The 13,965-nt window shown below is 50.7% G+C and overlaps 1 protein-coding gene across 1 annotated transcript in view; it reads left to right on the top strand.

The window, feature by feature from the left end:
- Nucleotides 1-2,970: 2,970 nt before the first annotated feature.
- The window catches only part of MLXIPL (MLX interacting protein like), a gene marked incomplete at its 5' end in the record, with an annotated part of 60,101 nt that continues 49,106 nt past the window's right edge, over nucleotides 2,971-13,965 (top strand). Inside the window, one exon of the mRNA XM_084650640.1 lies at nucleotides 2,971-3,266. Coding sequence (XP_084506766.1) covers nucleotides 2,971-3,266 — 296 coding nt within the window. The remainder of the gene's footprint in view (nucleotides 3,267-13,965) is intronic.

The following is a 13,965-nucleotide window of genomic DNA, read 5'->3' as shown; positions in this document are numbered from 1 at the left end:
TGTTTCACCACCCTCCCAGTGAAAAAGTTTTTCCTAATATCCAACCTAAACCTCCCCCGCTGCAACTTGAGACCATTACTCCTTGTTTTGTCATCTGCTTCCACTGAGAACAGTCTAGATCCATCCTCTTTGGAACCCCATTTCAGGAAGTTGAAAGCAGCTATCAGATCCCCCCCTCATTCTTCTCTTCTGCAGACTAAACAATCCCAGTTCCCTCAGCCTCTCCTCATATGTCATGTGTTCCAGTCCCCTAAACACTTTTTTTGTCCTCTGCTGGATGCTTTCCAATTTTTCCACATCCTCCTTGTAGTGTTGGGCCCAACACTGGACACAGTACTCCAGATGAGGCCTCACCAATGTGGAATAGAGGGGAATGATCAATCTGCTTGCAATGCCCCTACTTATACATCCCAAAATGCCATTGGCCTTCTTGACAACAAGGGCAAATTGTTGACTCCTACCCAGCTTCTCATCCACTGTAGCCCCTAGGTCCTCTTCTGCAGAACTGCTGCCGAGCCATTTGGTCCCTAGTCTGTAGCAGTGCATGGGATTCTTCCTTCCTAAATGCAGAACTCTGCACTTGTCCTTGTTGAACCTCAGATTTCTTTTGGCCCAATCCTCTAATTTGTCTAGGGCCCTCTGTATCCTACCCTCCAGCATATCTACCTGTCCTCCCAGTTTAGTGTCATCTGCAAACTTGCTGAGGGTGCAGTCCATGCCATCCTCCAGATGAAGGTATTAATGAAGATATTGAACAAAACCAGCCCCAGGACCAACACTTGGGGGCACTCCAACTTGATACCGGCTACCAACTAGACATGGAGCCATTGATCACTACCCGTTGAGCCCGATGATCTAGCCAGCTTTCTATCCACCTTAGAGTAGTATGGGCTGGATGAATGGACTATAACTTGCTGGCAAGAATACTGTGGGAGACCGTATCAAGAGCTTTGCTAAAGTCAAGAAACAACACATCCACTGTTTTCCCCACATCCACAGAGCCAATTATCTCGTCATAGAAGGCAATTAGTCAGGCATGACTTGCTCTTTGTGAATCCATGCTGACTGTTCCTGATCACTTTCCTCTCATGTAAGTGCTTCAGAATTGATTCCTTGAGGACCTGCTCCATGATTTTTCCAGGGACTGAGGTGAGGCTGACTGGCCTGTAGTTCCCAGGATCATCCTCCTTCCCTTTCTTAAAGATTGGCACTACATTAGCCTTTTTCCAGTCGTCTGGGACTTCCCCCGATCGCCAGGAGTTTTCAAAGATAATGGCCAATGGCTCTGCAATCACAGCCGCCAACTCCTTTAGCACTCTCGGATGCAACTCGTCCGGCCCCATGGACTTGTGCTCGTCCAGCTTTTCTAAATTAGTCCTGAACCACTTCTTTCTCCACAGAAGGCTGGTCACCTCCTCCCAGTGCTGTGCTACCCAGTGTAGTAGTCTGGGAGCTGAGCTTCGTGAAGACAGAGGCAAAAAAGCATTGAGTACATTAGCTTTTTCCACATCCTCTGTCCCTAGGTTGCCTCCCTCATTCAGTAAGGGGCCCACGCTTTCCTTGACTACTTTCTTGTTGCTAACATACCTGAATAAACCCTTCTTGTTACTCTTAACATCTCATAGAATTCTGTTCCATAGGGATCTGTTCCATTGCTGGCCATTTTGATATCACATGTGATGCTGAACCTGGAAGGAAAACCTCTCCCACTCCCTCTCTCTACACTCCTCCAAACTCCTGTTAGCTGTTTTTCTGTTGGCAGCAATGTGATGCTAGGGCAATTCTTCTCATTAATATTAATTATTCAGTTGAGGTCTGGCTACAGCACTGCACTCCCTTTAGACTTCCCCCTATGCAGACCATCATCCACAGCCAACACAGAGCATGGAGACTTGGGCAGAGGGTCCTGTCTGCCCACTGCTACCTTCATTGGCTGCCCTGTAGACCCCTCCTGGGTCTAAGGGGGAGATTCTCAACTGCACCCATGGAGCTGGCTGCCTGACTCCCGCTGAAAGCCAGAAGCAGGTAGGATCCATCTTAGGGGGAGATTTTCAAAGACTTTTTTGTTTTAACTTTTCAGGCCCTGAATGGACTAGGTCTACCGATCTTTCTCTGAGTCCTTGCCTCCTCAGAGGTCCCCAGGGAGACCCTGTCTGTATCTTTGCCCCTGCTCTCTCCTTGGCTCAGAGGAAGACCCTGGAGAAGCCAATTTAAAGCAGGTTCTCACCCTGTTTCCAGGGCCCTGGGGCATGGCTCAGTGAGTTGTTCCCTGCTTTGTGCTGAGCTGGACCCTGGTTGCTATAATCTCCTCTGTTTTTGTCCCTTAATCTGTATTTGTTCCCCGGGAAGTGTTGGGGGATACATTAGTACAGAGGCGGTAGGTAAATACCATGTATTTTTCTTCCACACGCAGGCAGAGCAGCCACTGAGCCAAGGTAAACAAAGCTGACTGAGCTCTCTAGCAGCAGGGTGAGGACCTGCTGCTTGTGAGTCCTTTCTCTGGCTTCCCAGCTAGGGGGGTTGGGAACAGGAGGAAGCTGGAGCAGCTTCTCCTTTAAATTTAGGCAGCTTGTTAAGGAAATAAAATCTAATGTGACCCAGAGGCCCCACCTTTTCCCAAGATACAGCAGATAAGGAGTTAACTCCCTGCTCAACTCCTGTGCCCACCCCTAGCCCCACCCAAGGGCATGGCTGGGGTAAAGAAGCTAGGCTGAGCACTGAGGCGGGGGGGGGGTTACACCCTATAAATAGGACTCACTGGGAGACAGCAGGGGAACTGCAAGCTTAGCAGGGAGTCTTAGAGGAGACAGATCAAGCAACAGAAAGGGTGTGGAAGCAACAGGCTGACCAGGGGGTGTGGTGAGCACACATTATGCTAATTGGCATGTGTGGGGCTGCTGTGATGTGGGCTGTCTAGGTACTCAGACAGGTTTACTTGCAGGCGGTTACTTGCCACCAACACTGGGCACAATGGCTGGAACACAGGTGGGGCTGCATGGACCATTCCCAGACCCGCAGGTTGGGTCAGGCCCTGACTCTGACTCTGATTCAGACTCAGAGGGTCTGGGCTCGGGCAGTGCTGGGCCAGGCTCAGGCTCCCTGTCCCACTCACAGGTCATCCACAGTGGCCACTTCATGGTCTCCTCGCCGCACAGCGACTCGGTGCCCCGCCGACGCCACCATGGTACTGAGTCAGAGCCAGCTGATCCCCGCACCATCGACCTGACCCTCACCCGGCTCTTTGAGTGCATGAGCCTGGCCTACAGGTAAGTCTGAGGATCCTTTTGCCTGGGACCCCTGGCTTCCCTCTCCCCTGGGATCAGTGATCCCCCTCCCCTAGAATAAGCCTCCTGGCCCAGGATACGTGGGCTGCGGAGGAGGAGGGACAGACTAGGGAGTCTGCTTAGGAATTTTCCCCCACCGACCTTCTCCCTCTTAACCAAAAGAGAGGATACAGCAAAGGCCCAGGAAGCCCCATTTGGCTGCCCAGATTCCCTGTCACCCTGCAGCCCTTTGCAGCTCCTTAATGCCTGTAAAGCAGCCGCACAGACCCTTGGGGAATGCCCCAGGGGCAGTAGGGTCACCCTGCCCAGTGCAGAGCAGGTTCTGCTAGCTCTGGACCTCCCAACAGGGCTCCTGGGCTTAGGGCAGATTCTAGGTGAGTGAGGAGCGTTCCAGAGGCAGAAAAGGGTATGGCTGTGGCAACTACAGCCTGGCTGCCACTAGTTCCATAGGGACCCGTGGAAATCTGGGTACAGCAGATTTCAGGGCTGCCCTCAGCTGTGCCTGGGGCAGGAGGCTGAATGGAGCCCTGGTGGCTCTGGGTTGGAGCAGTAAGCTTCAGCCTTGCACTCTGCACAGCTGAGTGAATTCTGCGCAGCACTGAATTCAGCCAGCGTTCACACTGGGCTCTGAGGCTCCCGCTAGCTCAGCTGGAGTCTGAGCATGGGGCAGGGGAAAGAAAGCCCTAGTGTTTCTACTGTGTCTTTTTTTTTCCCCCTCCCCTTCTCTGCCCTCAGCCAGCTGGACACCCCACAAACCCACACCAAACAGGCTTGCTCCCTTTCCCACACTGGCTAGTGGGACAGAGGAGAATTGGGTCTTGTTTTGCATTTGCCTTATTCAGGCTTTAGCCCATCTCCCATTCTAACCCCGTTTATAGTCCCTCTGCACTTCCAGGCCTGGTCTCTGACCCAGGGGGGTTGTTTGTGTTGGATCATTTTGAGGAGGAGCCAGTTGTCTGCATCTGAGAAGCAGAGTGGGAAGCCAGTACTGTCACCTTTCCAGGGCTAGTTATGCCTCTGTCCCTAACAGTGCACACACCTCACATCTTAGGACTCCTGCCCCTACCTGTCTCAGGGCCCATATACTACACGGCAGGGGTTGCTACAGCTTGGCAGAATCTTGCAATTCTTCCGCTCTTAGACCGGGACACAAGTACCTTACCCCGTGTCCACCAACCATCACTACCCTGCAGGTCCCACTGTGTTTTGGACATCTGCGATCAGTGACACTGACCACCGGTCTCTTGAATTATTTTTACTTAGCAACTGGAACAAAACATTAGAGAACAAAGATGATAAAAGCGAACACCTGACACACCTATTTACTCCTACCCTTTCCCGCCCCAGAGATCAGCTTTCCTCTCTGGTTACAGGAGGAGACAAGAATCAACTCCTGTTCTCCTATCAAGCCCAGATGCTTCTGTAACCCACATTAGTGACCATTCACAGCATGTCCTCTTCTTCTCCCCACACTTGTCTGTGCATCTCTCACCTCGTCTACACACAACCTTCATTGCTTTACTTACACCCCTAGAGTTAAAGTGGTACAACCCCTTAGTGCAGACACATTGATACTGCTGTGCTTATAGCAGTATGGCTAATTCCGCTTAGTCTCCACAGGAAGACCTGTACCAATGCACAGCACCCTTACACGGGCATACCTGCAGCCACACCGGCAGATGGACTGCTATAACTATTTTGGTAATGACAGGGTTCAGAGTAGCAGCCGTGTTAGTCTGTATTTCCAAAATAGAAAAGGAGTACTTGTGACACCTTAGAGACTAACCCATTTATTTGAGCATGAGCTTTCGTGAGCTACAGCTCACTTCATTGGATGCATCACCCTGTCGGTGAGCTACAGCTCACCCATCGGATGCACCCTGTCGATGCATCACCATGCATCCGATGAAGTGAGCTGTAGCTCACGAAAGCTCATGCTCAAATAAATTGGTTAGTCTCTAAGGTGCCACAAGTCCTCCTGTTCTATTTTGGTAATGTAATTAAAAAAAAAAAAATCACACCCCTAGCCACAATAGCTCTACCCAGGCAAACTCTGTGTAAGCCTGGCCTACGGCCCAGTCTTAGGCATCAAGCACCTCTATTGTCTATGGGGATCTCTATCCAAAACGCAACTAGTACAGGTGCTTTTGGCCATGGTTCACCCCACAGTCACTTTTCCCATTAGAAAATAGCTCCAGCAGCCGCCTTGTTTTTCTTGCAGAAGAGCCCTGCAACTGAACATACCGAGGTTGAAATTGGCAGGGAGAAACCTTTGCATGTTAAGGCTGCCATGTGCTCGTTTGGTACTAATCTGATCTCCTAGCCCCCAGCAGAGTGGTAGCAGATTCTGTGGCTTTGCAATGGGTCAGTTTCTTATTAAAAGAGAAACTGGTGATGCAGACTTTGTGATTTCTGGTGTGATTTTCTGTTTATACAACTGTCCTAAATCCTGTTTCCCTTCATAGGGGTTGAGAACTGCACCCAGGCAATTGCACTTGCAGAAACCCCAGTTACAGACCCACTCAGTATTTGCTCCTGTTGCCAAGACACAGTCCCCTTCCCTCATCCTTTGTGTTGGTCCCTTTGTTTTTAGAACACATGGTCGGCTCCTCTTTCCTACTGGTGCCCTGGCTATTTCTCCTAGTTGCTATGGAGAGGTATGGCACTCTTGTTCACAACACTCTCTGTGTGGGCTAGTTCAAGTGGGCCTGGGCACCAAGCCTCCTGGTGAGCAACTTGCTCTCACTACTACACTGCTCAGCTAGCCCCCAGTCAGAGAAGAGAGCTTAATCCACATGATTCTTCAATGCACGTGCTGGTGTGAATGAGACAGCCAACCGTCTGGGGGCAACTGAGCCCAGACTCATCGGGTCCAATTCACTGTTGCCCTACACCTTGAGTGTATATGTACGGGGGGGCAAATTTACTGCCCAACACACACCCCTCCTGGCTGGATGTGGCATTGCAGCACTTTTTGCCTCTGTTTCTCCCACCTTCCTATACTGACTCCAGGGCAGGAATAACCTGGTGCTCCCACCAGAGCACATTACAGACACCTGCCCCTGCTGGGGCTTCAAAGCCTGACCAAAATCAAACCTTCCGCTCAGCTGTCAGTCACCTCATGGTGGGAGCACCTCTGCTGCTCTAGACTCTCCACCTGTGTGCCCACAGAGTTCTCTGCTTCAATCAATGCCCCTTCCTGGGGCTGGCACACCCTCCCCTCACTCAGGGGTTCAGGCAGCTACAGCTTTACAGGGCCCCACTCACCCTGAAGGAGCCAGCCTGCCTGTCTGCTCTTCTCGTCTGTCTTTCTGGCTGCCTCCTAGAGAACCTCGGAAGAACAATCTACCTCACCTCCTCTGGGTCTCCTCCCTACTGCTGGGTTCTCCAGCTCTTCATGGGGAGAGTCATCTCTGTCCCAGCTGGACTGTACTTCTAATGAGGCCTGGCCCACCCTCCAGACGCAGGAAGACAGGTTAAGTGGCCTTTCAGGCCTATATTAACTCTTTTTCACAGGGTGAGAGAGGTAAATAGCCCAGCACAGGCTGTAAAGGGCTCCCAGTCTGATCTGGTAGCATTTTATACTTCCTTTGCACTTGTGTGAGGACAGTACAAGGGGCCATGCACTGGAGAGTCAGGCCTTTGTGTCTAACCTTTTCCATAGAGTTTCCCTAATCTCTCACATGCATTTCGTTAATGCCTTTAAGTCCCATCAGCACAGGCACAGGTCTCACCTAGATACATGTGTAGCATCTTCTGCTAACGAGGCTGCCAGAGTTCAGCTCTGTGACTTCCAGGAAAGGACTCAGTAAACAACACAATGCTGGGTCAAGGTCGGCACTTTTTATCAAAACAAGTTTTTAAGAGAAGCTTGTTCTGTTCCCCAGGACGAGGCTTTGCACTGACAAGCTGCAGTTTAGCAGATGCTTTCCAAGTTTGGGATGAAAAGCCTGCATTCTGGGCTGGTACATTTTCAGTATAGCCTTTTGAACTCTCAGATCTTAAATTTGTCACCCTAGAGAGGTTACAGACACCCCAGCCCACAATAATATGTATGCTTAATACAATCAGATCCTGCATATTGCCATGTCTGTCTCACCTCTGCCTAAAGAAATGAGTGTCATAGGGTGCAGCATTATAGGAGGACCCATTGACTTGTTTCCTGAACAGAGCATCAGCACCAAATTTGCATTCCCTTTAACATGAGTCACATCCATAGAGAATCTTGAAGCACTAGGCTCCATTTTAGCAGTTTGGCCTCTGGCCCTTTCATTTGCTGTAGCTGGGTGCATGGGGAGTGGTCACTGAACATGGTAAAGCAACTGAACATGGTAAGCAAGGACCATCATTTGCTGAGTGATCACAGCATGGCCAAACATTATTTTTCCACTGTCATCTAATTTTTCTCTTGGGGAAGCAATTTCTTGCTCAGGTGCCTAAGGGGTGTGTCTCCCCTTTTCACCAGTTTGCATCAGCACAGCTGCAAGCCCTGTGTCAGAGGCATCTGCGAACACCACAAAAGGCTTGTCAAAGTTTGGGCTTACTAGAACAGAGTCTGTGCTCAGGGCCTCCTTCATAGACTCATAGACCTTAAGGCCAGGAGGGACCATTGTGATCATCTGGTCTAACCTCCTGCACATCAACCCCTAACCTCTGGCTGTGTTACTGAAGGCCTCAAATCATGGTTTAAAGACTTCAAGTTACAGAGAATACACCATTTACACTAATTTAAAACTGCAAGTGATCCATGTCCCAGGCTGCAGGGAAGGTGAAAACCCCCCAGGGTCTCTGCCAATCTGACCTGGGGGAAAATTCCTTCCTGATCCCAGATATGGCAACCAGTTAGACCCTGAGCTTGTGGGTGACACTTCCTTTTGCAGAAGGCCTGTTGGCACTGTTTGGACCCTTGTGTGTGGCTGACCATTTTTATACAGATCAATGAGGGGAGCAGGCAGTGGGAGGGACAAACCTCCAGTGACACTCTGCTATGCCAGGAAAGGATGGTACCTGTTTCCCTGTCTGGGGAGCGGGCCAGTCTGTAATCCCCTACGCTTTGGCAGGCTCTAGTTTTAGACAGCAGCTCCCCACTCTATGGCCAGGACAGCCCACTGCCATCATCCCCACCTTGCATTCCTCTGCCTTGACAGTCAGGCCTGCTGTCTGAATGCTGTGAAACACCGTTCTGACCTGGGTCTTGTGCCCTTCTGGCTCTGAGTGAAAACACAAACATCATTGATATACGCCAGGCCAAACTCCCCCAGCCTCTCCAGTCACTGATCCACCAGCTGCTGGAAGGGAATCAGGGTCCTCTTGAAGCCAAAAGAGAGCACCAGGAACTCAAGGAGCCCAGTCGGGGTGGCAAATGCCAATTTGAACCTGGCACCTGAGTCCAAAGACACCTGGGTGAGCTCCCTTGTGGTCAGGAATTGGCCCCTCCCACCTGGTCTGGTAGGACACTAGTCCATTCTAGGCATGGGGTACACATCCACAGCAATGACAGTAGCGCGCTTTCTACAATCCCACAGTATCTGACTGACCCATCCTTAGGCACCAACGCACAGGGGGATGCCCACGGAGTGTCTGACTGTTGGATCACCCCTAATTCTAGAATGTCAGTGATTTCCTTCTCCAGGCTCTGCTCTGTTTTCCCAGTAACCCCAAAGGGTGGACTTTTAACTGGGGCTGGTGGGCAGCAAAGCAATGCCTGTCCAGGCTTACTGGAAAATACCTGGTGGTAACCCTGCAGCACATCCCTGATCTCCGCTTCCTGTGTGGGGTTCAGTGATCACAGAGGGCTGTGGAGTCAGGGGAGGGGCAGGCCCCCGTTTCTGCCACCAGATCTCTTAAGGAATCATCTCTCTTGTCCTCCTAGTGCTCACACCCGGCCAGCGCTGGAGTCTCTCGGTCAGAACAGGGGTTCATCATGTTCCCATGCTACCCTTGGTGGAGGTGGGAGTGGTCACCTCATTGAGCTGTTTGATGGTTTTAAAGGGCCCTTCCCAGGCAGTCTGGAGTTTATTCCCCCACAGTGGGTTGAGAACCAGCACTCGGTCCCTGTGCCATACATCCAGACACATGTGGTGTGGTCAGACCAAGCTGTCTGTTTCTCCTGAGCACTGCTGGATTCTCCTGGGCAAAACCCAGGGGTTCCGTGAGTACTCCCAGAAGGCCAACACATACTGCAGCAAGGACTCCCTTTGGGAGAGGCTGTACCTTCCCACTCTTCCCTCATTAGGTTCAGGGGCCCCCATACTCTCCTCCTATAGAGCAGTTCAAAAGGGAGAATCCTACGGATTCCTGGGGAACCTCCCAATAGGCAAAGAGCCGGTAAGGTCACTTTTATTCCAGCCAACAGGGGGCTGATCCACAAAACTTTTCAGCATCATTTTAAGGGGCCCATTAAGTCTTTCAAGCAGCTCGTTAGCCTTGAGTTGATAGTGAGGTGACGGGAAGTGCTGAACTCCATGTTTCTCCAATAGACTGACATGCAGGGCAGACATAAAGTTTTCCTCCTGGTCAGTCAAAACCTCCTGCAGAAATTCAGCCCAGATGAATAGCGCCAGCAAAGTGTCAGCCAACTTGTCTGCCTCTGTGGAGAATAGAGCTGCTGCTTGTGGAGAGAATCATAGAATCATAGAATATCAGGGTTGGAAGGGACCCCAGAAGGTCATCTAGTCCAAACCCCTGCTCAAAGCAGGACCAATTCCCAGTTAAATCATCCCAGCCAGGGCTTTGTCAAGCCTGACCTTAAAAACCTCTAAGGAAGGAGATTCTACCACCTCCCTAGGTAACGCATTCCAGTGTTTCACCACCCTCTTAGTGAAAAAGTTTTTCCTAATATCCAATCTAAACCTCCCCCACTGCAACTTGAGACCATTACTCCTCGTTCTGTCATCTGCTACCATTGAGAACAGTCTAGAGCCATCCTCTTTGGAACCCCCTTTCAGGTAGTTGAAAGCAGCTATCAAATCCCCCCTCATTCTTCTCTTCTGCAGGCTAAACAATCCCAGCTCCCTCAGCCTCTCCTCATAAGTCATGTGTTCCAGTCCCCTAATCATTTTTGTTGCCCTTCGCTGGACTCTCTCCAATTTATCCACATCCTTCTTGAAGTGTGGGGCCCAAAACTGGACACAGTACTCCAGATGAGGCCTCACCAATGTCGAATAGAGGGGAACGATCACGTCCCTCGATCTGCTCGCTATGCCCCTACTTATACATCCCAAAATGCCATTGGCCTTCTTGGCAACAAGGGCACACTGCTGACTCATATCCAGCTTCTCGTCCACTGTCACCCCTAGGTCCTTTTCTGCAGAACTGCTGCCTAGCCATTCGGTTCCTAGTCTGTAGCTGTGCATTGGGTTCTTCCGTCCTAAGTGCAGGACCCTGCACTTATCCTTATTGAACCTCATCAGATTCCTTTTGGCCCAATCTTCCAATTGGTCTAGGTCCTTCTGTATCCTATCCCTCCCCTCCAGCGTATCTACCACTCCTCCCAGTTTAGTATCATCCGCAAATTTGCTGAGAGTGCAATCCACACCATCCTCCAGATCATTTATGAAGATATTGAATAAAACCGGCCCCAGGACCGACCCTTGGGGCACTCCACTTGATACCGGCTGCCAACTAGACATGGAGCCATTGATCACTACCCGTTGAGCCCGACAATTTAGCCAGCTTTCTACCCACCTTATAGTGCATTCATCCAGCCCATACTTCCTTAACTTGCTGACAAGAATACTATGGGAGACCGTGTCAAAAGCTTTGCTAAAGTCAAGAAACAATACATCCACTGCTTTCCCTTCATCCACAGAACCAGTAATCTCATCATAAAAGGCGATTAGATTAGTCAGGCATGACCTTCCCTTGGTGAATCCATGCTGGCTGTTCCTGATCACTTTCCTCTCATGCAAGTGCTTCAGGATTGATTCTTTGAGGACCTGCTCCATGATTTTTCCAGAGACTGAGGTGAGGCTGACTGGCCTGTAGTTCCCAGGATCTTCCTTCTTCCCTTTTTTAAAGATTGGCACTACATTAGCCTTTTTCCAGTCATCCGGGACTTCCCCGGTTCGCCACGAGTTTTCAAAGATAATGGCCAGTGGCTCTGCAATCACAGCTGCCAATTCCTTCAGCACTCTCGGATGCAACTCGTCCGGCCCCATGGACTTGTGCACGTCCAGCTTTTCTAAATAGTCCCTAACCGCCTCTATCTCCACAGAGGGCTGGCCATCTCTTCCACATTTTGTGATGCCCAGCGCAGCAGTCTGGGAGCTGACCTTGTTAGTGAAAACAGAGGCAAAAAAAGCATTGAGTACATTAGCTTTTTCCACATCCTCTGTCACTAGATTGCCTCCCTCATTCAGTAAGGGGCCCACACATTCCTTGGCTTTCTTCTTGTTGCCAACATACCTGAAGAAACCCTTCTTGTTACTCTTGACATCTCTTGCTAGCTGCAGCTCCAGGTGCGATTTGGCCCTCCTGATAACATTCCTACATGCCCGAGCAATATTTTTATACTCTTCCCTGGTCATATGTCCAACCTTCCACTTCTTGTAAGCTTCTTTTTTATGTTTAAGATCCGCTAGGATTTCACCATTAAGCCAAGCTGGTCGCCTGCCATATTTACTATTCTTTCGACTCATCGGGATGGTTTGTCCCTGTAACCTCAACAGGGATTCCTTGAAATACAGCCAGCTCTCCTGGACTCCTTTCCCCTTCAAGTTAGTCCCCCAGGGGATCCTGGCCATCCGTTCCCTGAGGGAGTCGAAGTCTGCTTTCCTGAAGTCCAGGGTCCGTATCCTGCTGCTTACCTTTCTTCCCTGCGTCAGGATCCTGAACTCAACCAACTCATGGTCACTGCCTCCCAGATTCCCATCCACTTTTGCTTCCCCCACTAATTCTACCCGGTTTGTGAGCAGCAGGTCAAGAAAAGCACCCCCCCTAGTTGGCTCCTCTAGCACTTGCGCCAGGAAATTGTCCCCTACGCTTTCCAAAAACTTTCTGGATTGTCTATGCACCGCTGTATTGCTCTCCCAGCAGATATCAGGAAAATTAAAGTCACCCATGAGAATCAGGGCATGCGATCTAGTAGCTTCCGTGAGCTGCCGGAAGAAAGCCTCATCCCCCTGGTCCGGTGGTCTATAGCAGACTCCCACCACTACATCACTCTTGTTGCACACACTTCTAAACTTAATCCAGAGACACTCAGGTTTTTCTGCAGTTTCGTACCGGAGCTCTGAGCAGTCATACTGCTCCCTTACATACAGTGCTACTCCCCCACCTTTTCTGCCCTGCCTGTCCTTCCTGAACAGTTTATAACCATCCATGACAGTACTCCAGTCATATGAGTTATCCCACCAAGTTTCTGTTATTCCGATCACGTCATAGTTCCTTGACATCACCAGGACCTCCAGTTCTCCCTGCTTGTTTCCAAGGCTTTGTGCATTTGTATATAAGCACTTGAGATAACCTGTTGATCGCCCCTCATTGCCAGTATGAGGCAGGAGCCCTCCCCTCACAGACATTCCTGCCTGTGCTTCCTCCCGGTATCCTGCTTTCCCACTTACCTCAGGGCTTTGGTCTCCTTCCCCCGGTGAACCTAGTTTAAAGCCCTCCTCACTAGGTTAGCCAGCCTGCTGGCAAAGATGCTCTTCCCTCTCTTCGTAAGATGGAGCCCGTCTCTACCCAGCACTCCTCCTTCATGGAACACCATCCCATGGTCAAAGAAACCAAAGCCTTCTCTCCGACACCATCTGCGTAGCCATTCGTTGACTTCCACGATTCGACGCTCCCTACCTAGGCCTTTTCCTTCCATGGGGAGGATGGACGAGAACACCACTTGCGCCTCCAACTCCTTTATTCTTCTTCCTAGAGCCACATAGTCCGCAGTGATCCGCTCAAGGTCATTCTTGGCAGTATCATTGGTGCCCACGTGGAGAAGCAGGAAGGGGTAGCGATCCGAGGGCTTGATGAGTCTCGGCAGTCTCTCCGTCACATCACGAATCTTAGCCCCTGGCAAGCAGCAGACTTCTCGGTTTTCCCGGTCAGGGCGGCAGATAGATGACTCAGTCCCCCGGAGGAGAGAGTCCCCGACCACCACCACCCGCCTTCTCCTCTTGGGGGTGGTGGTCGTGGAACCCCCAACCTCAGGACAGCGCATCTCATGCCTTCCAACCAGCGGAGTCTCCTTCTGCTTTCTCGCCCCAGACATATCATCTGGTCCACTCTCCGCAACGATACCTGTGGAGAGAACATGAAAGCGGTTAGTTACCTGTGTCTGTGTTACTGGAACCCGGACATTCCGCTTACCTCTTCTGGAGGTCACATGTTGCCAAGCTTCTTCACTGGCCTCTTGGCTCCTCTGTGCAACCTGCTCTATATCTGTAGAGCTTTGTGCCCCTAGAAGCCTATCCTGAGTTTCGTCCAGGAAATCCTCAGTTTCCCGTATGCAACGCAGGGTTGTTATCTGTTGCTCCAGACCTTCAATCTTCTCTTCCAATATGGAGACCAGGACAATATGGAGACAATATGGAGAGAGGGTAGTGTAACCTACTACTGCCAGAATAGCCTTTTCTCCCACTGGGTAACTTTTCTAAGGGGCCCCACAATGACCCTCTGAATAGGTTCCACTATGATGGGCAGGAGGATCAGGGCAGTCTTGCCCGTATCCTGGCCCTTTGCCACC

This window comes from Lepidochelys olivacea (genome assembly GCF_965140295.1).
Source record: "Lepidochelys olivacea isolate rLepOli2 genome assembly, chromosome: 17".
Classification (NCBI taxonomy): domain Eukaryota; kingdom Metazoa; phylum Chordata; order Testudines; family Cheloniidae; genus Lepidochelys; species Lepidochelys olivacea.
Note: the sequence above shows the minus strand (reverse complement) of the source record. Positions and strands in the feature narration are given on the sequence as shown.